This window comes from Mesoplodon densirostris, chromosome 7 (genome assembly GCF_025265405.1).
Source record: "Mesoplodon densirostris isolate mMesDen1 chromosome 7, mMesDen1 primary haplotype, whole genome shotgun sequence".
In the NCBI taxonomy this organism is placed as follows: Eukaryota; Metazoa; Chordata; class Mammalia; order Artiodactyla; family Ziphiidae; genus Mesoplodon; species Mesoplodon densirostris.
The window spans coordinates 56,882,632-56,910,448 of record NC_082667.1 but is presented as its reverse complement, the minus strand read 5'-3'; the positions used below and the strand labels follow the sequence as shown (position 1 = coordinate 56,910,448).

Here is a 27,817-nt window from a genome sequence, read left to right as displayed (position 1 = left end):
TACACCAAAAGAAAAAAAAAAAGACCTTATCTTCAATTGTGAAGGTGATAAATATTTTTGAAAAGATTTACCACAAGAATCTGTTTTGTCCGCATCAAAAACAATGTACCTGAACTTTAAACAAAATTCACATTTTATTTAGGTTGAAATAAACTATACAAAATTGATTTTCTTCACCAAAAATAACAGCAATATTTTCTATATTATTCCTAGATAAACCACAAAACACTTATTTTTGTAGGTTTTCTAGGTTTTGCTTGTAAATCAAGATGAGGCAGTAGATAGAGTCATGGAAAAAGACAGAAGAAAACAGACAAATCAGTTGTCAGTATCCATGGTCTCTGATCCTGTCTTGACCATGAAACAGAAGTGTTCAACATATACCTGTCAAAAAGCTTATGAAGATGTAGGCTCAATAAAGGAATGTAAACAGCAACAATCAGATGTGGAACAACAATGGCAGGCTCTTCCATTCAAACTTTAACTTGTTCCTTCAACTTCATTTGATAAAGGCAAAATCTACACTGAAATCCTTGTTTGGTGAGCTCACACGTTTCTCTTACAGTCTGATCATTTTAACGGTCCCTTACAGATTTTTAACAGCATACTTAAATTCCTACTATTCGAAGGTCAGTCATGAGCTTCATTGTAATGTTTTATATAATGTATTCCTTCCTCCCATACCTCCTCAAAATTTATTTCTTCAAAGAACTGATAACTAAGTACCTGACAATTGGATCCACAGTGACAAATGTTATATCTAAAATGACTTAATACAATTTCAAAGTGCCATTAGCAGAGATCACACAGAGTGTAACATGGTACTTTCAATGCTATCTTCTGGAAGAACAGTTAGGTCTCCAAAGCATGGGACTTCAAACGGGCCATTTAAACAGGCAGATTATCAATGACTAATGTACTCAATGGGAGGCCTACAGGTCAAGATTTTCAGTGATTAAGTGGCCTACGTACACCTTACAACTTTTCTGTAAGGTATTTTCAAATTTCCTACAGATTTTTTCAAATATCAAATATAAGAGAAAGCCTATTTTAAAAGTCTCTTAGGTATTTTCAATGGTTTCTGAATTATCTGTAGGAAGCTCTGACTTACTTGTATAGAGTTTGATATATGTATCCACCATTAAGTCCAAATCGTGTTTTATATCAAAATTTATGTTAAGCAAAGCCAAGTTACTTGACCTTTGGTCTGTCAAAGTGTTCCTCAGGTATGCTTTGAGACGCTTTCGTCCATTTTCATAGCGTTCATTCTCAACCTTCATCACAGGAAGAATACACAGGACCTTCAGCAATGCATAAACATTAGGAAAAAACTTGATGTCTGGCAGATGAAGGGCTTCATAAATAGTGGATGGAAGTTCTATATCTTTCCCTCTGTGTTTCCACTTGATTCTCCAACAATGCAGCTCAGCAGAGAGTGTGTCAGGATTAGGTAAATCACTTCTGTACATGTCAGCATGATGCTCCTCTGATGTATTGAATTTAAGCTGTCCCATGACAGAGGGTACCAGAGATAAGCATTTAAGAGCTTTGAGGTGTTGTTCTGAGAATATATCTTTCAGTTCCTGAATAATGTGTTCCACTGTTGGAACACTTAGAGTTTCTTTATAGTAACTCTCAGAGGTTAGCTGAGATTCCAGGTTACTGTGCTGAGCTCTGCGAAATTTCCCTGGGAGTTTCATCTGAATATCAAGTTTGGCTGCCAAATTTGTGGCTTCCTCAAACCAAAATTCATGATAAACTTCGATATTTTCCATCACTTCATTTAGTGAATGCAGCACTGCCGTCAAACTACTGGCTGCAAAGAAGACATCAGAAGTTTGCCCCTGAAGATTTTTCCCAAAGGCTCTTGTAAAAGATAGAACATTTTTAAGAACAACAATGGTAACGATGAAATCAAAATCTGTTACTGCACTACAGAGTACAAATGCTCGGCCAGCTATACAGTTATTCCATCTAACATTTGTGTCACTATTTATACCATCTAAACATAAAACAAGTGCTTGTAGGAGGTCCACTAAGATTTCAAAAGCATCATGCCTGCCTGTCCACTGAGAATGGCAAATTTCCTTCAGTTCTTTGCCCCTTTCTTCGTTGTTCTGAAATAGGACAGAAATTACATTGTCAAGTTCTAAAAGCAGTTGTGGTGATCGATGGAAAAAAGAACAAACTTCCTCAATTGTTCCTAACGTGACAGATACCCCCATAACAGGCACTGATTTTGCCAACCACATATTTAAGGCACAGGAAGAGCAGAGTGTGTAGACAGCTTGGGGATATTTCTCTAAAAGTCTAGAAGCAACAACTTTCATTTTGGAAGAAAATCCACTGGACACAATGTAAGCCTGGCCACGACAGTACTCCATGTTTAATCCCCACTTCTCAGTTATCGTAGTGTGAAATTTCACAGCCAAAATTTCTGCATCAGCTTCATAAGGCAGGAAGCCCACAAATTCCTCTCTCAGGTTGTGAGCTTCGTCAACAAACCTCACCAACACAGGCAGGTGCTCTTCCCCTGCTATGTCCACCACATCGTCAGTGACGATGGAAAAGAAGTGAGAATCTCGCACTTCCCTGAGGGTTTCTTCCCGGATGCAGCTCTCACAGATCTCTAGCATCTGTTTCTGCTGTGTTTTTGAACAGAACAATGTGTTCACTGCCGTTGTCTCAAAGCGCTTTCTCAGAACCTCTTCGCCAGAATTGATCCGGCACTCCAGCAGTGCTTGAAAGTTATCAGGAGTAAAGAGACCTTCTGGGATTTCATCAGCTTCATGTCCATCCAGAGGTATGTTCTGTTTTCCCATAAGAATCAAAATTTCAAATAAAGATTTTAAGTATTCTTTGTTTTCCTTCTCTTCAAGGGTTAAAGGTAAAATGTCTTCATCCTGCTCTTCACCCCCTTCTTCTGCACTGGGGTTCTGAGCATTGCTGTTGTTTATTTCCTTATGTTTTGGGTCCTGTTCAGAAGTTTCATCAACTGGAAAACAAAGAATTAATTTTATAAACAGGCTCATAAGGAATCATACAAACAAAAAAATTACATTTTTGATTGGTTAAATATTAAAATCCACAAATTCATTCATTCAACACTCATGGGGTACCAACTGGACCACAGACTAGGATACACAGGTTAAAATAAGATACACTCTAGTGGAGGAGACAAACACTGTGAATGGATATATTTTAATCCTGTATGTCAATGCTATCATGAGAGGGACAATTTCTTATAAACTTAATAAGGCACATCACATATACAGAGTAATAAAAGATAGTCCATGTCCTCACAAAAAGGAAGGGGAAGAGAACTAATATGCACTGAGACACTGCGTTGGCATTTTTATACGTAGCACACTGGTCCCTGTACAGGCACGTGGTATCAACTCCATTTGACAAATGAGGACAGTAAATAATTGTCCAAGGTCACAGATGGAGGTGAAATTCAAATCCAAGCTTCTCTAGCTCCAAGGTACATGCTGACATTGTTTCTATCAAACCATTAATTTACGCTTTTATATGGGAGATGAGACTATACAATATAAAGCATATTCATGCAATTTTTAGGGCTGTATTAGAATATTAGAAATCTTAGCCTAATATCTTCATATTTGGATGGGAAAACTGTGGCCCTGAGATTAATAAGGGTCCTGACCATAGTCATACACACAACCCTGAAAGTCCTGGCCCCTGTGGTCCCTTTAGGTTCATTTTTAACCATCATGGGTTATTAGATGTTCCAACAACAAAATGTGTGTAGTTCCCCAAATCTGGCACCCTGTTTCAAGGCACTGCACAGACTATCTTTCCCTCCTTTCTTTGCCTAAGTCCATGTCTCATCATCTATAAAGGGTGAAAATAATAGTACTTTCATCAGGGCTACTATGAGAATTACATGAATTAATATAAGTAAAGCACTTATAATAATGACTTGGCACACAATAAGCACTCAATAAAAAAGTTATATTAATAATAATAGCGGTAGTAGGAGGATACAGGAAAGGAAGAGTAATAGTAATAACTGACAAGAACAGAAAAACCTTCCAGTCCTCATTCTTTAGTGACACAGCTCAGGCAACAGTACCTGGAGAACAGCTATTGTGACTCCTACTCTCTGTAAGCCCAAGTGTCTCAACAGCATTTATTCCTGAAATATTTATCAAGAACTTAGTGTGCACCATACATTGGGTGGACAGATTCTGCTCCTTTCTCTCCCTACACTAGGACACTCTGCCTGTGTGCCTGCCATCCTTACCACAATGGGAGCACCTAGTGGAGAGAGAGAAGGCCAAGTGCATGCCATAGTGGCACTCAATAAAGACAAACTAAGACTTTATCTCACAGACAATTCCAGACCACAGGACAATGCCTACCACACTCTTACATCATTCTCACAGTAGGTTTTTGGACATAAAACATATTTATTTGTCCTTACCAGGTCAAGGCCTTTTAAAAAGGCATTCAGAAGTTGAGTCACTAACACTATCACTTACTTTTTTTCTGTTTCAGTGTCCTGATTTCATCTTCACTCTAAATGACAAGAAAAAGAAAAAAATATCTTTGAGAAAACTGAACTCTAGTATTATCATCACAGACTCACAAGTAAAAAGCATATTATGAGTCAAATTTAATTCTTTTTTTTTCTTGGCATGCGTGATCTTAGTTCCCTAACCAGGGATCAAACCCGTGCCCCTGCAGTGGAAGCGCGGGGTCTTAACCACTGGACCAACAGGGAAGTCCCAAATTTAGTTCTTTTAAGAGCAGGAATTCTTCATAAAGAATACATTCTTCAAACAGACAGATGACAGGAAAACTGGAACAATAATTTGTTAATGACTCCAAGTTTATAATAAAATACTAGAGGGTAAAGAATACATCATTTAACTTACTTTTATACCTATATCATCATAATTTGGGGTTACAAGTGTGTATTGGCTAATATTGATAAAAGGCATGAAAGTATATGATGGCATTTGAGGTCAAATCCAATGGCCCATAAACCATGCACCCCGCCCAATCTAACCCCAGGGATTGCCATGTAAAAGGGAGTTGCTGGATCCCAGAACCTAACACAAAAGCTATGAGACATCTCTGGGAAGCAGAAAGTGACAGTGCCAATATGGAAGAGAAATGGATACATACAGCATAGAGAGCCAAGTGGCATATACAGGGTTAGACTGAGGAAGAACTTTTCAATTATGTCCTTTTCTCTCCCTCTAACCCACTAGAATTCTTAGATCATAACCCATCCTATTACTATTGTGGGGCATGAAAGCAGCAGTACCAGTGACAGCTGGAGACATCAAGGTGCCTGCTGGGTAGCACCGGACATGATATTGATAACAAGAATGTCAGCAGGTTAGCCAATCTGGAACATTCCCTCCTTATCCTATGGGCTGTGGAGTTACAAGGATGGCATATCTGGAAGAGTGTGCCTGTTGTAAGATATCTGAGGTTCCTTGAGGGGCAGAGCAGGGAAATGGTAGCTACAGGATGGGAAGTGGTTGAGCTCTTCACCCCTGGTTCATATTACTAAGAAAAAAGCTGAGGTGGAAGACTGTTGTGTAGTGTCAGCATTAAACGATAAGAAGTCCCAGAAAAAAACAAATAAATAGAGGAGAAGAAATGCATGAAGAAATAAAAACTGAAGATTTCTCAGAACTTTAAGATGTACGTCTGGATAAGAAAAAAAAACCCCATCTAGATACAGTTTAGTGAAATTTGAAATATCAAATATAAAGAAAAATGCTGAAGGCTGTGAAGGATCACCTAGAAAGGAACAAGAATCAGGCTGGCATCAGACTTCAACACCAATAATGGATGCAAAAAAAACTAGAAAGAATATCACATAGACTATACATACCCTCTATGCATCAGTTAACAACATTTGGGGGAAAAAAGTTTTAAAAAATAAACCCACGTCTAGAATCTAAGAACAAAAATAATCTTATACTAAAGAAACAGAGGAAATTACAAAACACAGATGAACAATAAAAGCACTACATGTCTAAAATTGTAGGATACAGCTACAATATACTTAGACATTTATAGCTTTGAATACACATAAATGAGTTAAACATTCAAGAAGTTAAAAAAGAGCCAAAAAGTAAATCCTTCAAATCAAGAAGAAACCAATAAAACAGCTCACAAGTAAGGCAATCAGTGATAAAACTCACTACTGTTTCTTTGAAAAGACTACTAAAGTAATTTTAGGAGCAGAGAAAGGCAAGCGTACTAAAATCCTAGATGAAGTTCATAAACTTTTGGAAACATATAGAACACAAGAAGAGAAACTACTAATAATCAAACCGAAATGGTAATCAAAATATTCCCTCATCCACCCAAAGCTCTCTGATGGTTTTACCAAGTTCAACCTAACTTTCAAGAGCAGACAATAGCTACCTTATACAAGTTCTTCTGGAAAAATTAGGAGAGGAAATAAAGAAAAGCTATCTAAATTATTTTATGAGGCTAACAGAACCTTGATATCATAACTGGATAAAAGGAATACATGAAAAGAAATTATAGGCCAACACTTATAAATGCAAAACCATAGATAAAATACTGACCAACTGAATCGAACAGTGTATGAAAATGAAGGGAGATATACTGTAATCAATTAGGGTTCATCATAGGAATGCAAAGATGGTTCAACAACAGAAAATCCATCAATGTTATTCACAGCATTAAAGAACAAAAAAAAATGAGAACTCAACAGATGCAATGAAAGTATTGATAAGTTCAACAAGTTATGATAAAAACTGTGAATGTGAGGACTAGAAGGAAATGAAGGGAATTTCTTTAACTTGATAAAAATTATCTAACAATACCAACAAAAATATCATACTTAATGGAACAAGGCAAGTGTACCAGCTGTGACATTACTGGGACTACTCAATACAGTACTTACTTAATGGAACAAGGCAAGTGTACCAGCCGTGACATTACTTGGACTACTCAATACAGTACTAGAGATGATCTTGACTAAACAATAAGACAGGCTACAGAAAAAATTAAAATTGGAAGAACTGAAAGAAGAGGCAAATTTGTCCTTATTTGTAGATGATACAATCAACTACATAGAAAACTCAGTAGACTATTAGAATTAATAAAAAGGGATCTTCAAAATTGGTGGAGGGCTTCCCTGGTGGCGCAGTGGTTGAGAGTCCGCCTGCCGATGCAGGGGACGCGGGTTTGTGCTCTGGTCTGGGAAGATCCCACATGCCGCGGAGCGGCTGGGCCCATGAGCCATTGCTGCTGAGCCTGTGCGTCCGGAGCCTGTGCTCTGCAACGGGAGAGGCCACAACAGTGAGAGGCCCGTGTACCACAAAAAAACAAAAAACAAACAAACAAACAAACAAACAAAAAAAAAAACATTGGTGGCAACGCTCTCTCAACCAGAAATACATTATCTATATCAACAAAAACCATAAGGTATTTAGGAAGTAATTAATCTAAGGTAACTGGGAGATTGGGATTGACACATATACACTAATATGTATAAAACAGATAACTAATAAGAACCTGCTGTATAAAAATTAAATTAAATTTAAAAAATTAATCTAAGGAAGGATGTACATGTTCTCTTCTAAAGAACTGCAACAAAAACCCTGAAATTTTTTCAAATTTTTTACTTTTTGCACTCCTGAAAGTGTTTTAATAGTCTTTTCAAAGAACCAGTAGTTTTGTCAATGATTGCTACTACTTGATAGCTATTCTATTGGGGTTTTTTTTTTCTGTTTATGGATAGGACTAATTAACATTGGAAAAATATTAATTCAAAGTACTTATAATGTAAATCTCAACAGAATTTCTAGAACATGACAAAAGGATTCTCAAATTCACATGGACAAATAAAGGTCTACAAATAGCTAAGACAATTTTGAAAAAGATGAATTAAGAAATCACCCTTTTTGAAAATAAGATATAATATAAAGCGATGGTAATTTTAAAAAGTGTGGTATAGCTGTAAACAAACAAATCTTCCAATGGAACATAACAGAGCTCCCAGAAACAGCCTTGCATATATGTAAACTTGGTATACAACAGAAGTGGCACCTTACACCAGACGGATTAACAGACCATGTTGGGAAAACTTGATCTCTATAAAGAGAAAAATAAAATTAGATCTCTACTGGACACCACACATACAAATTTAAATGGATCACAGATCTAAATATGAAAGGTAAACAGAGAAGAAAATGAGGAAAATTGGACAGTTGTTATCTTAAAAAAGCACATAGTCGGTGGAATGAAATGACATATTAAGTGCACTAGCATGGATACAAAAGGGAGGGGAGGAAAGGAAATGGTAATAATGGAAGAAGGAAAGAAAATAAGCAAATAAGGAGCTTCCTGGTGGCAAAGATGACAGAAAGCAATGGTCTGAGGAGTCTGAGTAATTTAATTCTGTTCATTTGAGGTCAACAAAAAAACAGACAGGTTTCAAGGATATCAAAGGTTTATAAAAACATGCACAAAGATGCCACATACAGAGATTTAAAAGCTTTTTGTAAACCCTGTCAGTACTTAATAGTGATAGAATCCTTATTTCTAGTAAAACTACCCATGTCTTAACTTTCACTTATCCCTTTGTGCTGAATTCTGGAAATATACCTCAGCCCCACTTTCTTCACTACAAAAGCAAAGGTGGGGTTTTTTTTTTTTCTTCTTCCCTGGAAGAGAATGATTTAGAAGCCTGTAATTAACAGCATACTTTGGCTCAAGTCAACAAGTATCAATTGGCTAAATTTGAAGATTTTCCAATGTAAATACTAAAACAAATCAATCATCTTATGTCCACACTACTTCAACAATAACCATAGCATTAATTTCCCATAATGCTACCTCTGGAGTAGAAAGTAACTTGGTTCAATTTTTTTTTTTTTTTTTTTTTTGTGGTACGCGGGCCTCTCACCACCGCGGCCCCTCCTGCTGCGGAGCACAGGCTCCGGACGTGCAGGCCCAGCGGCCATGGCCTACGGGCCCAGCCGCTCCACGGCATGTGGGATCCTCCCAGACCGGGGTACGAACCCGTGTCCCCCGCATCGGCAGGCGGACTCTCAACCACTGCGCCACCAGGGAAGCCCTTGGTTCAATTTTTACATGAATGCATCTATATTTGATTTCATAATATTACAGAGGATAGGAAATCTGGAAGCACAGTGACATACCAATTCTTTTATTCGTTTTCTGTGTCTACTGTGTGGATTATTCAAATGGCTGGTAAGATCAAATATTGTTGGTATTGCATTATCTCGAAGAACTGTCCTATAAGGGCTCTGAAAAAGAAAAATGTGTTAATTCAGAGACGGTCCTTAAGAATGTATCACACATAAATAAAATTCTAGTGTTAATGATTTCCCCAGTACTCCTTCAACTCCAATTCTAAAGTGTAGAGACTTGTAGAATGGAAGATGTCAGTCCAGATCCGCTTATTATTTCTAACTCTTTTTGCATTTGCCCTTCTGGCAATCTTACTACTATAATGAAGGAACTGAATTGATGGTAGGCATAAAAAATAAAATGTATTTGCATTTTATATATATTTTTCTAATTCAATCTCCCAGCTACTTTTCTGTTCTTCCATGAACCCACAAAACACAGCAGGCACCAACGTTTCTCAAATAATCTATCCGCCTGTATGTTTTATAATAATTCTTCCCTCCTTTACCTGCTGTTCACTCCACTTTTGCTACTATTACTGAGAAGCATCAAGGCACCATGAAATAATATTGGACTAGGACCCAGGAGACTTAGGGGCTAGTCCAAATTCTACCAGTGACTCACTCTCAGACCCTGACTAAATCCTCTCCCTTTCTGGACTCAGTTTCCTCTTCTGAATAAAACTCAGGTACAGAATTAGATCAGTATTTCCCAAAATGAAGTTATTCACATGCTAATGATCATAACGCTTGCCATTTCAGTTACACAACTATCTAAACTTTTTCATAATCCACTCACTTTTTTAGTTAATATTATCTTAAGCAATAAAAACTACACAATAATGATTTGATGAGCTAGTTATATTTTTAACACATATTATAAAACTTCTAAAATAAAAATTGGTTCATGTGCCACCTGAAATCACTCATATACCACAAGTGATATACACAATCACACTTTTGCAAACACTGAACTAGGTATTTCTAAATTCCCTTCTAATTCTAACATTCTTATCATTGAAGGATGACCATTCTCTATCTTAATTCCTCTTAACCTAATCCAACCTGGCTAGAAGCTGGATGCATACTTAGATGGTGACAGTCTTCCACAGCCAGACCAGAGGAGGTCAGGTAGGGACAAGAAGTTTATTAAGAGGTAGAATAACAGATGAATAACTGCTACTACATTTCCCTAGCTAGTCCAAAGAAACAGTGCCTTTAATTTCTTCCAGAATTAGCACTGAAATTTCTTCCCAAATTTGCACTGATAAAAACAAAATACACTTCAGTTTAAAAAGCTTTTGTGGGAGCAGTGATTGTCTCAAAGATGACTAATAAAGCGTATTCAAAGTATATGCCAAACAAAAATAACAATTCCTATGTTTTTGCACCCAAGGAAAGGTTAGGAAAATATGATGGAAGAATATATAATTAAAGGGAACACACTATCTTAGGTTTCATCTGAAGAGTTGTTAAACACATTTGGGAAGAATTTCTATTTACAGTCAATATTATCTAGTTCAATCCCAAGCCTCATAGAAAACACAAAGAAGAAAATCTATTTCTTAAGGATGTTCAGCTTCTAGTATTGGGCCAAATATCCTGAGTCTACTACGGAATTTGAATCAGGGATTGATTTTGGACACAATTAGTGAAGGGAACAAACACTATACTATACCCCAAGTGTCTCATCTTTCCTACTTAGCAAACATCTCAAAAAGCAAAGATATCCACATACACAGTAAGTTCTTGATATTTTACCAATTAAATAAAGAGAGGAGGGATAAAACATTGTAAAGACTTTAAAAATTCAAATAAAATTAATTTGCTACCAAGGAAAGATACTATAGACCAGAAAACAATATATGAATAAAAAACATGCAATTTTTTTACATCTATTTATAAGTACACATGCCAATAAGGGGTATATTCAATTCGTGTGCATGATAATTTTTATTCAGTATCAAGATTTAATCTTTAACTGCTGATTTAAGGTTTGAGCATAAAGTAATGATCTTACTCTAGCATCAAAGATAATATCTGGCTTTCGTTGAACTAGCCACAAATGTTTACTGATGAGATCTTAAATGCCAAACTAATGAAGTCAAAACTCTTAAAACATCTGGGTGTAAGTATTAGATAATCCAGATTTAACAGCAATATCTTCTACATGTGTAGAAAGAAAATGTCTCACATTTGCATTAATTGATCCAAGATTAAAGAATTATGTGGAAATTTAAAAAGCGAAAATAGTTCTGTTCTATGCTCTGACTATAAACAAGAATATGAGTGAACTATATTTTATGTTTCTCACATTAGTCTTACTGGAATTAACTAATTAAGAGACCATATTTATTAATAAAATAAAAATGTAAAAATGCATATGGCTTGTGTATTTAAAATAATTGGGGATATTTTTACTTAATGTCAAGAACATAAAGTTTGCCTTTTAAACATATGAAATCTCTTATTTTGATCATTATTACCCTTTTAACAAAGCAAGGCAAAAATATCCCTCAAATATTTGTGATTAAACTGTTGAACCGGAATTGGCTCACCTCCCAATGACTTCACAAGTATCTGCTTCAATTAATTTTGAGAAATAAAATAACCCAATCATTCTTTATTTTTCTGATGCCTCTGCAAAATGTATCTGAAAAAAATATCAAAATAAATTGCTGCATAACAATATATAGTGTACCTTCAAATCAAGTTTATGTCTATCCCAATAACTGAGATGATACATGTTTTAATACCTAAACAAGAATATATTATTTGTTTAACAAACTGTCTTCCTAACTAGTTTTTAAGTGTTCCATCAAGTCTGCTTCTTTTCAATCAAATCTGTCCTATTTGTGTCTTTTATGAATCACAGCAATAACAGAATCACAGAGGGTTAAAAGTCTTAGACCTCAAGAATTATCTGATCTAATTTCTTCATTAGAAATTGGGGCTCAGAGAGGGGAAGGGACTTGGCCAAAATCACAGTTAACAGTAGCAAGGCTGAGAGAGTCAGGTTTTGATATGAAATTGCAAATTACTGATGGAAACGTTTTTTCACATTAATTGCATGATTTGCTTCCTGTTGTATCCAGTAAATAAAAATTAAGGGTTGGTTCTAACAGTACATACAAAACTTTGAAAACAAAGAGCTCTATTCCTTGATGAAGATTTCACTCATAAGAAAGCTCTAGAGAAGCTGATCCAAATAAAAATGCCAACTTTACTTTAAATATACACATTTATAATCATCTAAAATTTTCTGAAGGTTACAAAAGAAGTTTAAAAGTGGCTATCTCTGGTGAGTAGGAATGGGGCATCAGAAACAGAAGGGTTTTAAAAAAAACAGGTTTTTGATTGTGAAATAGCAATAGGACAGTTTTCTCCATGTTTTTCTTTGCCTTTAGAAGTCTTTTTTCCAAAATTCATCTCTAGTTTCCTTAGTAACTCAGTCTTTACAGAAACTCTTGTGATGTTTGATACTGGATATTACTCGCCATCTAATTCATTGGACTTCCTCATCCTACAACTATTAGATTTCTGATTTCAAAGGGCAAGTGGCTGGCAATATGCATGATGGCCTCTTCAGTTCTCATTAAAATATGATTGTAAATATATGAAGCAAAAAATATAGAAACAGCAAAAGATGAAAACTCAGAATAAAGAAACGAAAATTGGAAAATAACCTAATGCCAAAATCAAAGAAAAATTGTAATTATTTATTTTGCAGATGGAGCCAGGTGGGAAGATGCTCCATATTCCATTCTTCTATTCCAAGACCTGGACGATTAAGGAAATAAGCAGTTTTTCTATGATGTCAGAAAAAAAAAGCAAGAAATAATCAACAGAAAACATCAAGGACCTGAAGGACCAGAGAGCTGACAACCACCATCCTCTTGATCCACATCACCCTCACTCTCATCACCATGGCCACCATGTCCTCGCAGCAGCCATGGGAGAACAGATGGACTCTGAAGAAAAGCTCTGCTACGCTACAACACAAGCGAGATTGTTCTTAAAGTATTCGTATGGGTGCAATACTATTACTGGTGAGTCAGAAATAGCCAAAGGAAAATTGTCATGAAAACGTGTGTCAGAACAGTGCTTTGGGCATCAGCCAAACAGCTGAAGGAACTGTCAGAAGTCAGTGAGTCTATTCTTTACCATCATCTCTCATCAACTATAAAATTATAATTTAAATTGGGTTTATTTTTCCTGTCCCTGGCTGTAAAATTAATACTATAGAAAACTCAAGACATAGAAGTGTAAAGTAAAAATAAAATAAATATCTCACTACTGGAGAGAGCTAAATAAATAAATAAATAAATAAATAAATAAATAAATAAATAAATAAATAAAACAAAACAAAACAAAACAAAACAGGTTTTTAAGAACAAAATAGATACTATTAAGCTCCAAATCTGTCTTCATCTTAAAAAAAAAAGTGGCAGGGTGTAAGGATACTCTCCAACATTAATATATAAAGATTTACATTCCAACCAAATAGTGAGTAAGTGAAAGAATACGAAACAAAAAAAACAAGCCCTCTGGTTACTTACAGTTCTACAGATCATAGAAGTCTCAAAGTGTTTGGCACACAATCGATAATGTTTATTTAGTTGATCAGGTGTTTTATCTTCTAAGTCTGCTCTCCTACAATTCTCCACCCACTTCTGGCATCTATAAAAGTAAAACCAAAATACAATAATGGAATATGAGCTCAACACTTAAATCTTAGCATTCAGTTTTAAGGTAAATATCTATTATGGACAATGGATTCCTGCTCCCCTATAACCAAAGAACATAACATAATTTGGAGAAGCTGATTAATAACAAAATGAGAGCTGGAAGAAACCTTAGAAATCATTTAGTACATTCAATTAAAGACAGGGTTAAGGCGTAACTCACTCAGAGTCATGTACAAAATCAGCAGCAAAACTAGAACTTAAACCTGAATCTTTCAACTCCCAGGACATCCTAGCATCAGAGAGGACTCAATCATCAGCAATATAAGCAAAATACTGCACAACCATGAGGCCAATGGCTTAACATTCCCCTCAGGATTTCAACTTAAACAAGCATATGAAAAGACACTGTCATTGTAGAAAATTAGTAAGAAGATGTTCTATAAATAACTAGAGTCGATTATGGAAGCATGATGGCTGTATTCATTTGCTTTATTATAAACATGATTATCTACAATGATGTACAAACTAGATTGCAAGCTCCATGAATGCAGGGATTGTGTCTACACAATCTAGTACACAGACAATGTTAAAGATAGTGAATGAGACAAAGTCCATGTCCTCTTGGTGCTTAAACTGCAAAAAAAACACCATCATCTTCTTCTTCTTCCTCCTCCTCCTCCTCATCATCATCACAATGCTTATTAAGCACTTATTAAGAGCCAGACACTATTCTAAATTGTTTCCAAAGGGGATAGAAATATTCTATGTACCTAAAAAGGCAAAAATAAGCTCTATTGGTAGAAATTTCAGGAAAACAAAATTGAATATAAGTTGATTAAAAAAAAAACAAAAACAAAGGGAGTACTATTATTATTATCCCCCTTGTGCAGATGAAGAAACGAAGGCACAGAAATGTTAAGTAATTTGTTAAAGGTTACAACTAGATCTTTCCTTCATTCTTCAAGCTTCTAAGAATGAAAGTCCACCATGGGGCTTCCCTGGTGGTGCAGTGGTTGAGAGTCTGCCTGCTAATGCAGGGGATACGGGTTCGAGCCCTGGTCTGGGAGGATCCCACATGCCGTGGAGCGGCTGGGCCCGTGAGCCACAAGTACTGAGCCTGCGCGTCTGGAGCCCGTGCTCCGCAACAAGAGAGGCCGCGACGGTAAGAGGCCCGCGCACCGCAATGAAGAGTGGCCCCTGCTTGCCGCAACTGGAGAAAGCCCTCGCACAGAAACGAAGACCCAACACAGCAAAAATTAATTAATTAATTAATTAACTCCTACCCCCAACATCTTCTTAAAAAAAAAAAAAAAAAAGAGAATGTTCAACCTTAGGGAACCCCTAAAAGCATTAAAAAAAAAAAAAAGTCCACCATGAATATATACTGTCACAAACTTGAAAACATATTTATTTTATAATTACATCATAGTATATTTTCTTATGTCTTAACATTACAAATTTACCCCTAAACACACACAACACTCTGACACTTAATTTGCTCCACTCTCAATATGTAAAACCATGGTGAAATGTTGATTACATAACCTAAACTAAAACCACACCTAAATTGTTCAGCATCTCATTTGACCAAGAAGTAATACTATACACAGTAATGATGCCTAAGGTGTCCATACTTTTTTTTTTTTTTTGCGGTACGCGGGCCTCTCACTGTTGTGGCCTCTCCCGTTGCGGAGCACAGGCTCCGGACGCGCAGGCTCAGCAGCCATGGCTCACGGGACCAGCCGCTCCGCGGCATGTGGGATCCTCCCGTTCCGGGGCACGAACCCGTGTCCCCTGCATCGGCAGGGGGACTCTCAACCACTGCGCCACCAGGGAAGCCCAAGGTGTCCATATTTTAATCATAGTTTTACACAGCTGTACAATATGATTATAAATATTTCATGTTTCAACATCTAAATTATTTGGTATAAAAACTCTCACCATAAAATAATTTGCCATATTGCTAGAGTTAAGTTTGTTTTTTAATTCGTAAATCTCTGAAGACCTTCCACACAGAACATTACTGTCTGTATTATTTCTGAACTAAGTTAAAGTAGCTTTCTGGTAAAAAGAACACTCAGATTCAATCAAGAAAGGTTGAGCATCACTTTGTTATAAAGCAGAAACTAACACACCATTGTAAAGCAATTATATGCCAATAAAGATATTTAAAAAAAGAAAGAGAAAGGTTGAGCAGAGAGGCCAATTAACTACACCTACATGTTCCATATCAAATACCTAGAAATAAACCTAGTGAAAGATGTGTAAGACCTCTAACAGAAAAAAAATTTTTAAATAGCTTAAATAAATGGAGGAATATACAAGTTCATGGATTGGTACACTGAATCCTACAGATACTGGACTTCCCTGGTGGCACAGTGGTTAAGAATCCACCTGCCGGGCTTCCCTGGTGGCGCAGTGGTTGAGAGTCCGCCTGCCGATGCAGGGGACACGGGTTCGTGCCCTGGTCCAGGAAGATCCCACATGCTGCGGAGCGGCTGGGCCCGTGAGCCATGGCTGCTGAGCCTGCGCGTCCGGAGCCTGTGCTCCGCAACGGGAGAGGCCACAACAGTGAGAGGCCCGCGTACCGCAAAAAAAAAAAAAAAAGAATCCACCTGCCAATGCAGGGGACATGGGTTCGATCCCTGGTCCAGGAAGATCCCACATGCCGCGGAGCAACTAAGCCCGTGCACCACAACTACTGAGCCTGCGCTCTAGAGCCCGCGTGCTGCAACTACTAAGCCCTCATGCTGCAACTACTGAAGTCTGCAGGCCTAGAGCCCGTGCTCCACAAGAGAAGCCACCAATGAGAAGCCCACGCACCGCAACGAAGAGTAGCCCCCACTTGCCGCAACTACAGAAAGCCCGTGTGCAGCAATGAAGATCCAAAGCAACTAAAAAAAAAAAAAAAAGATATCAATTCTCCTCCAAATGGTTTACTGATTTAATATAATCACAACAAGTTCTTTTGTGCATGTCTCTCTGTGTGTGTGTGTGTGCATGTGTGTGAGAGTCAGAGAGAGAGAGACAGAGAGAGATACAGAGAGAAATGACAAAGATCATTCTAAAACTTTACACAGAAATTCAAAGGACGAAGAATAGTCAAGATAATCTTGGGGGAAAAAAATTGAAAGACATACTACCAGAGAGTAAGACTTATTATAAAGGTTATTAAGACAGTGTGGTATTGGCACAAGGATAAAACAATGGAACAAAATCGAGAGCTGTGGATGCTTAAGACAAAGGTAACATTGCACAGCAGTGAAGTCAAATTTTTTCAATAGTGCTGAATGGGATATCCATATAAAAAAATGAATGTTGACCAGTGTTTTTACACCATATATAAAAAAATAAATTCCAAATGAATTGCAGATCTAAATATAAAAGGTAAAACAAAGTTTCTAAAAGGTAACACAGTAGACCATCTTCATCACCTTGGCACAAAGATCTCTTAAAAAGGCAACAGAAAACATAAACTCTAGAGGAAAAGATGGATACATTAGGCTACTTTAGAGTTAATAACTTTTCTTCATTAACAGAAGTCACTTAAGAGTGAAACAGCAGCCCACAAAATGGAGGAAGGTATCTGCAATACATAGATACAACAACGAACTCATATCCAAAATATATATGAACTCCTACAAATAAATCAGACAACCCAATATAAAAATGGGCAAGAGACTTGAACAGGCAATTAACAATAAAAAGCTGGCCAATACACATGAAAAAAATGCTCAGTAAAAATAATAATAATAATAATAGGACTTCCCTGGTGGAGCAGTGGTTAAGAATCCGCCTGCCAATGCAGGAGACACGGGTTCAAGCCCTGGTCAGGGAAGATCCCACATGCTGCGAAGCAACTAAGCCCATGTGCCACAACTACTGAGCCGGCACTCTAGAGCGTGCGAGCCACAACTACTGAACCCACATGCCACAACTACTGAAGCCCGCGTGCCTAGAGCCCATGTTCCGCAACAAGAGAAGCCACCGCAATGAGAAGCCCCTGCTCAACGCAACTAAAGAAAGCCCACATGCAGCAACGAAGACCTAACACAGCCAAAAATAAAATATAAATAAATAAAATTTTAAAAATAAACAATTCTTTAAAAAGCTCAATCTCATTAGTCATGAGGACAATACTATTTAAAACTGTAAATATTACTACATACTCATATGAATGACTATGATATAAAAGAAATAATACCAAATGTTGATGAGAAGGTGAAACAACTTGGCCCATCAAGGGTGGAAAGGGTAAACTGTGGTATAGTATTATATATAGACTACTATGGCAATGGGAATGAATGAACTAGCTAGATCCCACAAACATAATGTTGAGCACAATAAGCCAGGAGTACATACTATGTGATTCCTTTCATATTAAGTTCAAGAGTAGGCAAAACTCATCTATGGTGATTGTGCAGAAAAAGAGTTAACACAGCAGGCCTGAGACTGCTATCCTCAGAAAGGCTTGTTTTTAAGGCTGGTCTTTTGGCTGATGTCTGGGAACTTGGCTGGTAAACAGTTTCCTACACTGACATAAAACTTTTTCTAACTGATATGGTGACTTATGGCGCCTAGACTGTGCAAACAGTATGACTTTTAATGAGCACCTGCCTTCCTCTGGGAGTCTGGAATTTTAGCATATGCTAAGCAGAGTGTGTCTAAATGACCAGACCTCAATAAAAACTTTGGGCACTGGGTCTCTAACAGGCTTCTCTGGGCAGAAACATGGCACACATGTTGCATTTTCATTGGTGGGGAAAGTGGGATCTGAGTGACCCCTCATGGGAGGGAGAGAGCATAAGGAAGCCTACATATGGATCCTTCCATACTCTACCTATGTCTTTTTCCTCTCATGATCCAGACGTGTGTTCTTACTACATTGCTGTAATAAATCTTAGCTGTGAGTACAATTAAACACCGAGTTCCATGAGTCCTGGTAAATCTCTGGATATGGGGGTGGCTTGGAGACCCCCAAAACGGTAATGATAGTGAGAACAGCCGATACATTTGGGGAGAGGTAATGACTAGGAGTGGGCACAAAGGAGGCTTCTGAGGTGCTGGTAATGTTCTATATCTCGAATGTGACCTGGGTATAATCATTTTGTAAAAATTCATCAAGTTCTAGACTACCATTTTTGCACTTTTTCCTATGTATGTCATATACCAATATAACAGCTCCCCATCACTCTTCCCCTTCTCCTCAATAACCAACTAATCTAATGTGTGTTAAGTCAAACAGTGTCTACTATGGGGGAGAGTAGGATAATGACTTGAAAGGGCCACAGGGGAGAGGAAGTTTGGGATGTTAGTAATATTCCATTTTTTTTTAAATCTGGGTAAAAGTTTCATGGACATGTTACTCTGAAAATCTAACAAGCCATATACACTTATGATTTGTGATCTTCTGTATACATATGTTTTACATCAATTAGTTATAAAAATTACATATAACCATAAGCCTTTTTTACATGCATACATGTACTTTTTTGTTTTTTTTTTTTTAGTAGTAGTTATGAGACTTGTGGCTAGATCTTGGGTTTTTTTTTCATACATGTATTTGTGTATGTGTTAAGATGTATACACACACTTACACAGTTATTTCTCAATTATTTTTTTTTACCAAGGTCTTCCCTGTCCTAGCTCTCCCTGTCGCTGTTTTGTGCCCTGTACTCCAGATTCCGTAGCCTTTTTATTTCCCTTGGCAGAGTGGAATGACTCCCCAAATCCATCTACTTCCAAACTAGTCTTACCTTTCTCTCACCCCTTCTCCAAGTGTAAAATGCTTTTAAAAAGCCAATTTGAGAGTATCTTTCCCTGCTTAAGATCCTTTAGTGACTTCCCGTTACCCTTAGGATAAAGAACCAACTCCTCACATGTCCCATAAGATTCTGTACAATCTAGATCTTGTCGACCTTTCCCTCTTCATATCGCACCCATCTTTGCACTCTGACCCCTCACATGCCTTACTTCAGTTTCATGAATGTACTGTGATCCTTTTTATCCTAGAGCTGTTCCCCATGCTGTTTATTCAACCTAGAATCCTCTTCATTGCCTTTTTTCACTTCCTTTGCACAGGAAAGCCTTTGCAAACATCAGCCATCAGATCTTAGCTCAAACGTCACTTACTGAGGAAAACATTTCAGATTTGAAGAGTATGTACCCACACACACACCCAGATAGGTAAAACTCCTCTACCTCTCTGTACAGTAGTCTCCCCCTTATCCGTGGGGATATATTCCAAGACCCTCAGGAACACCTCAAACTACGTATAGTACCGAACCCTATATACACTATGTTTTTCCAATACTAACGGGTGGGTAGTATATACAGTGTGGATGTGCTGGACGAAGGGATGATTCACATTCTGGGCAGGACAGAGTGGGATGGTGCAAGATTTCGTCATGGCTACCTGGGACAGCTAAAAGTTATGAATTTCATCCTGCCAAATCCAATGGTCACTTTCTATCCTCAACTTTCACTCTTTCAGTACTATTCAACCATCATTGACCACTCCTTTTTAAGTTTTACGTTTTGTTTGTAATTTTTTTCTTCAATGGTCTTCAACTTATGCAGAATTTCCAAACCATATTCCAAGGAACACTAGTCAAATAATTGCTCCAATAAAAAAAAAAGAGAAGGTTTCATGGTCAAATAAGTTTGGATAATATTACATACTTTATCCTACATTTGGGGTTTTAGATATTCCTGTAGGACCTTCAGTAAGTTAGCTAACCTCTCTGTGTCTGCTTTGCTCATCTGAAAGTGTTCCCAGTGAATTTAAGGTTCTTGCCTCCTCGCAAAAGAATGTGAAGATGATGTGATAGGTAAGAAGTAGATTTACTGGACTTCCATGGTGGTGCAGTGGTTAAGAACCCGCCTGCCAATGCAGGGGACACGGGTTCGAGCCCTGGTTCAGGAAGATCCCACATGCCGCGGAGCAACTAAGCCCATGCGCCACAACTACTGAGCCTGTGCTTTACAGCCCTGCGAGCCACAACTACTGAAGCCCGCGTGCCTAGAGCCCGTGCTCCACAACAAGAGAAGCCACTGCATTGAGAAGCCCACACACCGCAACAAAGAGTAGCCCCCCCTCGCCGCAACTAGAGAAAAGCCTGTGTGCAACAACAAAAGACCCAATGCAGCCAAAAATAAATAACCAAATAAATTTTTAAAAAGAAGCGGATTTATTTAGAGAGAAACGCACTCTACAGTGTGGGCCATCTCCGAAGGCGAGAGGCCTTGGGAAACACACTCCACAAGACAGAGTGTGGGCCATCTCAGAAGGCAAGAGAACCTCAAAATATGGCATGGTTAGTTTTTATGGGCTGGGTAATTTCATAGGCTAATAAGTGGGAGGATTATTCCAACTATTTGGGGGGGCGGGGAGGGGGCTGGGATTTCCAGAAATTGGGCCACCTCCCACTTTTTGGCCTTTTATGGTTGGCCTCAGAACTGTCATGGCACTGGTGGTTGTGTCATTTAGCTAATGTATTACAATGAGCATATAATGAGGCTCAAGGTCTATTGGAAGTCGAATCTTCCGCCATCTTGGATCTAGTTGGTTCTAACCAGTTTTTGTCATGTCCTCGGGTTATGTCATTCTTTTAAAGGTTGTGCCCTGCCCCCTTCCCTCCTGTTTCAAGCTATCTTAAAATTTATTGCAAGGGTTAATTGAAATAGTGTACATAAAACAGAATAGTGCCTGGCACACAGAATAAAGTATTCTCTAAGTATTATTGTTATTATTACAACTCACAGCATTGTTTGGAGGATTAAATGAGAGCATATGAAAGTACTTTAAGACTGTACCTTACAGAAGTGATTCTCAAACTTCATAGTCTCAGGACCCCTTTACCTCTTAAATTATTAACTATCTAAAGAATTTTTGTTTATGTGCATTTTATCTAACAATGTTCATAATTACAGAAACTAAAACTTAGAAATTTAAAAAATATTTATTAATTCATTAAAAATAGCAATCCTATTACATGTTAACATAGACAACATTTTAATAAAATAACTACTTTTCCAAAACAAAAAACATTTAATGAAAAGAATGGTACTGTTCACCATCTTTGCAAATCTCTTTAATGTCTAACTTAACAGAAGATACCTAGATTCTCACATCTGCTTTTGTATTTAATCTGTTGCCATATGTTATTCTGGTTGACTTCAACCAAAGACAATGACTCCTCAATGACATGCAGTTTAAAAGGTTATTACAATATTCCTCTGCTTCCCATATAATTGTGGATGTTCTTTGATAGGGCACTGAAGTCCACAAGTGGCGGTTTCTTAAAGATTAGCTGCAATGTGGAATGTGAAACCAGACCAATGAGCCTTTACACACTGTTTCATTAAAATCCATTAGTCTAACTTGCACTTTGAATAGAACTTTTATCCATGCATGTCTTTGTAAAATCATGAATTTATCAGTTTGAGTTAGGCAGAACATCGGAATGGTAACACATTTCATTATACAATATATTAAAAGTCACATTTATCAATATCACCACTGATCGCATCAGAAAAGTCTAAATATTAGAGAGCTGTCAAGCTCAAAGTGATGAATATAAATTCTCCAAAATTCTAATTTTTCCTTAAATGCTTGGCTGTCAGTTGCTTTCCTTGAAGTGGCAGGCTTATTTTGTTCATTTCCAAGAAAATGTCTACCAAACACCTGCATGTGAATAATCATACTTAGAAAATTTTATAGAACACAAAATATAATCTATCTGAGCAGTGATTTCATAATGTTACGTAGCCCCTAAAAAACTTCACTGTACACTCCTGAGAGAATGAGCATGAAAAAAGAAAATAATATCAGTGTTATTATGAAGTAGTTTTTACTTTGTAGACTCCTTGAAAGGGTCTTGGAGACCCTCACAAGTGCCTGGGAAACCACCGTTTTACATTTTACATCTTAGAGTACATCAACTCTCAATTAACTTTGATTAAATTACCAAAGAAACTTGGAAGACCTCACTACCTCAGGGATGAGTCAGTACTAACTGCCTGAGGAGGAAGAAGAGCGCTTCAACTGCCCAACTCTCTCAAATAATAAGAGCAATTCATTAGCTCTACCTTTACCTGTTCTGGGGATGAGTTCTACTGTGACCTGCCCCCAGGTTCCTGCCAAGCTTGGGCATTAGTCAAGCCATCCTGGGGTAATCATGATTTAGGCGTGTTTTTTTTTTAACTTTAACTTTAGGTAATCTATCTCCCTGCCACTGCCCTAAGGTGAGTTGATTCTATTATTTTATATTTTTAAAAAAGTACATTAATGCCACTTTTTCTAAACCAATATGAGATATTAGGGTATGAAATTCCACATAGTGCCATTTATTGATTACACTTTTAAATTTTAAGTTACCTCTAAATAGCTGTTTCTAAAAGTGTGCAAGGCATTTATAAATATGTTGAATGGGAAATGTACTATTTAATAGCATTAAATATACTTATCTTTATTGTTAGTTAACAATGTGAGTTAACTTTTGAATAGGTAGGGTGGCAATGTCACCTTTTATCAACCCTCCCTACAACCCATTTACAGAAAAAAAAAAAACTAGTTATAATCACTAACCCTAAGAATACTGTTATTAATTCAATAAACAACTCTGGAAACTACTGTACTCCTTTATTATAATTAACTCTGGGCACAGTGGAAAAAAACTGTCAAATTCAGTAGAATTTGAAATCCTATAGTATTGACCTTTGGTTCAGAAAAAAGTTAAGACCTTTAATACATTGTTAACTAAAATAAGCCAGACACAAAAGGACTATTATTGTATGATTCCACTCATAGTATGAGTAGAAAGTACCTAAAAAGACAAATTCATGGAGACTGAAAAGTTGACTGGGATATGAGGAGTTATTGCTTAATGGTTAGAGTTTTTGCTCAGGGTAATGAAAAAGCTGTGGAAATAGATAGTGGTGATGATTGCAGAACACAGTGAATGTAACTAATGCCACTGAATTATACACTCAAAAATGGTTTTAAAAAATGGTTAAAATGGCAAATTTTATGTTATACTACTGCCATTTTATATAAGGGACTTGAGCATCCATGGATTTTGGTATCCGCGGGGGGGGGGGGTCCTGGAATTAATCCCCTGCAGATACCAAGGGACAACAGTATATTTTTATCAAAAAATTTAAAAATTAATGATGTAACATACCAAAAGCCACTGAATTGCACACTTTAAATGGGTGAATTGTATGGTATGAGAATATCTCAATAAAGATGTTTTTTTTTTATAAATTTACTTATTTTATTTATTTATTTTAGGCTGCATTGGGTCTTCATTGCTGGGCGCGGGCTTTCTCTAGTTGCAGAGAGTGGGGGCTACTCTTTGTTGCGGTGCACGGGCTTCTCATTGTGGTGGCTTCTCTTGTTGTGGAGCACAGGCTCTAGGCACGGGCTTCAGTAGTTGTGGCTCACGGGATCTACAGCACAGGTTCAGTAGTTGTGGCGCACGGGATTAGTTGCTCCGTGGCATGTGGGATCTTCCCTGACCAGGGCTCGAACCCGTGTCCCCTGCATTGGCAGGTGGATTCTTAACCACTGTGCCACCAGGGAAACCCAATAAAGATTTTTTTAAAAAAAATTAAGAAAAGTTCATAATTTGGTCTTGGAATACTCAAGGGGCTCTTACATAAAAAGGGCACCGGGGACCTCCTTGGCAGTCCAGTGGTTAAGACTCCACACTTCCACTCTAGGGGGCACGGGTTTGATCCCTAGTTGGGGAACTAAGATCCCACATGCTGCACGGTGAGGTGAAAAATAAATAAAATAAAATAATAAAATTTAAAAATAAAATAAAACAGGGAACAGCTTTGTTCATTGTCACCCTAAGAACAAAACTAGGACCTCCCAAGCATAAATGATAGGGAGGCACATTTCCACTCAATAAAAGGAAGAAACAATAGCCAATGCTGTCCAGAATCCTCAAGTATCCCCTCACAAAGCAGAGAAACTGGCACTGGAGGTGTTTTAGCAAAGGCTCACCTGTCAGAAATGCACAGGATCCCTAAAGGGTCCATAAAAAATTTGATATGAAGTTGTGTCAATGTCTTTTCTCAACGGTCCTTACGTTAGATTACCAAAGAAAACAGAGACCCAAAAAAGGTTTAAAAGCCACTATTCTTGAGGGAATTCTGACACTTCAAAGGATACTGCACATCTAAAAACTCCTTCCAAATCTGAGACTGTAAGCCCCTAAGGACATACTCCCTGACTAAGAAGTATAATGAAAAGAGTATCCACTACCTATGAACATGGACAATCTGTGGTCCAGAACTGACTAGTGGTGCACTCATTACGCAAGTGAAATATACTCCCAATTTGTCTCAAAGGAAGATAATGCTGAACGGAGTGAGGCTCAGTCAGATTAAGATGCTCCTCTTCTCTGCTCCCACAGAACCCAACAGCTTTTCCTCACTCTCTTGAGCTAGCTCCTCCTCATCTCCCGGAACTTTAAACACTAGGAACACCCCAGGGCTCAATCCTCATACTTACTCTGCTTTATTTACCTGGTTCCACGGTTTTAAATACCCTCTATAAATTGAGAACACCCATATTTACAATCTCCAGTCTGGAAGTCTCTAAATTCCTGACTTGTATATACTTTTATGGTTTTAGCTCTTAAATATTTAGATCATTGATCTAAATATGGACCATTTTGAGTTCATTGATGTATATAGTATGAAGACATCTATTCTTGAATGTCTATCAGACCTCTCAAACTTCACATGTCCTAAACCAAACTTTTAATATTCCTCCACCAAACCCGCTCCTCCCTGTCTTCCATAGCTCAATAAAGGCTCAGATTAAAAATCTTAGAGTCATTCTTGGCTTCAGTTTTTCTCTTACAACCTACATCTACACCATTAACAAATCCTGTTGGCTTCACCTTCCAAAATATATCTCAAATGCAACTATTTACCACCTCCTCCTCTATTAACCTGGATTATCGCAATTGCCTTTAACTGGCCTTTCTGTTCTCACCTCTGCCTCCCTACAATGTATTTAACAAGTACCCAGTGATGCTGTTTTAAGTATACGTCTCTCCCCTCTAAACCCTTCCACGACTTCCTATTTCACTCAGTATAAATGCCATAGTGCTTTCCACCGCCTACAATGGCCTACACAATTTGCCCCTACCACATACACACACACATTTTTCTGGTCTCATCTTTTCCTCTCCCTTCTTCCTTAAACCAGCTTTAGCAGTCCAACCAGACTTCTGGTTGACCTCTAACAAGCATGCCCTGCCTATGCATTTATTGCTTCCAGAGACTGAAATGCTCTTCCCCTAGATACCTCCATGGCTGACCCCCTAACCTACTTCTGGTCTTTGCTCAAATACACCCTCTTAGTGAAGCCTTCTTTGATAATCCTATTTAAAATAGCAATCGTGCCTCCCCTGCTACTCCTATTCCCCTACCCTACACCCTGTCAAAAACACTTGCTTTTTCTCCATAGTATTTATCACCATCTGACACAAGGTATATTTACTTATTTTCCCCCACTAGAACATAAACTCCATGAGAGCAGGGACTTCGATATATTCATCTGTACCCTCCCAGTGCTCAGAATAATGCATAGTACCTAGTAGGCCTTCGATAGATATTTGTAGAACTAATAAACAGCATGCTATATTATAATCGCTTGCTTACATATCTGCCTCCTTAATGGACTGTAAGCTTTCTGCAGGCAGCAACCCTACCTCGTTCACCGTGAATTTCCGGTACCTCTAATGTTAGTGCCCTAGCACACACTAGGTGTTGATCTGAAATGTATGAATCAACAAGGGATGCCAAGGAAAAAATCCTCAGCCTTTCAAACACAGTCCCTACTCTACCACTCTCTAAATACAAGTCAGAGCGTGTGGGTTACCTCAGAGAAGAGGTTTCAGTACTAACTCCCATGCCCTCTCGCGTACCCCGCCCCACCCGCCCGTTATCCCCACATTAACCAAGTGAGATAATGAGTAACGGTCAGAGCCAGAATCTGAACCATGCACAAGTCCGAAGGAGGGAGTAGTTGTGACCTGACTTGAGATCAAAGGTGGCCGGACTCCAAAAAGAAACACTGTCCCGGGGGTAGAAGGGCCCCGGTGACCACAACCATAGAATCCAAGTTCCTCTTTTGACAGCTAGGGAAACTAAAGCCCAGAGAGGACAGAGACTTGTCCGAGGTCACACGAGCTAATCAGGGCGAGAACCCACCTTACCCCGCCCGCACCGCCCCAGTTGCCTCTAATTTCGGGTGGAGCCCTACGCGCCGAGCCCCCGCGGGCGCACGTGCTCCAAGGTCCTCGAGCGCCACCCCGCCCACGGCTGGAGGCCCGCTCCCCACCTCGGAGCCGGGCTGGGGTCGACAACTGTGCTCCCCCAGCCCCTCTTAGCCCCGGAGCCTGCCCAGGGCCGGCGGCTGGCAGCGCGCATCGCGGAGGAGGTCCCGGGCTGCCAGCTCCGCGCCCACCGCTCACCTGGCTGGATCCCGCGGGAACCTGAAAAAGGCCAGGTCCGACTGCGTGCTCTTCCGCGTGCAGTTGGGGGCCGCGCAGAAGTTCGGCATCGTCGTCTGCCCGCCGGCCGGCCCAGCCCTCCCCTCCCCGCCTCCTCAGGGCAGCCCGCCCGCCCGTCGGGGCCGGGGAGGGGAGCCAGGCCGGCCGGCCGGCTCGTTAGGGCCGGCGCGCCGGGGGGAGGGGCGGGCGGGAGAGAAGCCGCGAGGGGCAGGAGGGGCGCCGCGGTCCGAGGCCGGGCTGGGGATGCGGCTCCACAGTGCTGTGAGCGGCCGGGAGGATTTACCGCCGCCGCCGCCGCTGGTGCACCTCCCGCCCGCCCGGGACGCTGCCGCCTCCTTCCCACAATGCACCCTGACGCCCGGGGGTGCCCTCTCTTCCCTCAGCCTTCCTCCCCCGCCCCCTCCTTTCCGCCGAC

General features: G+C 38.9%; 1 protein-coding gene across 1 annotated transcript; it reads right to left on the bottom strand.

Moving 5' to 3' along the window:
• THAP12 (THAP domain containing 12) lies at nt 1-27,749 on the bottom strand. The gene is made up of 5 exons (XM_060105308.1): nt 27,364-27,749; nt 13,736-13,856; nt 9,186-9,293; nt 4,506-4,542; nt 1-2,995 (listed from the first exon to the last, which is right to left on the bottom strand). Exons 1-5 carry the CDS (start codon nt 27,450-27,452, stop codon nt 1,062-1,064), a joined length of 2,289 nt encoding a protein of 762 aa, XP_059961291.1. The 5' UTR covers nt 27,453-27,749; the 3' UTR covers nt 1-1,061.
• Between the last annotated feature and the right edge of the window lie 68 nt (nt 27,750-27,817).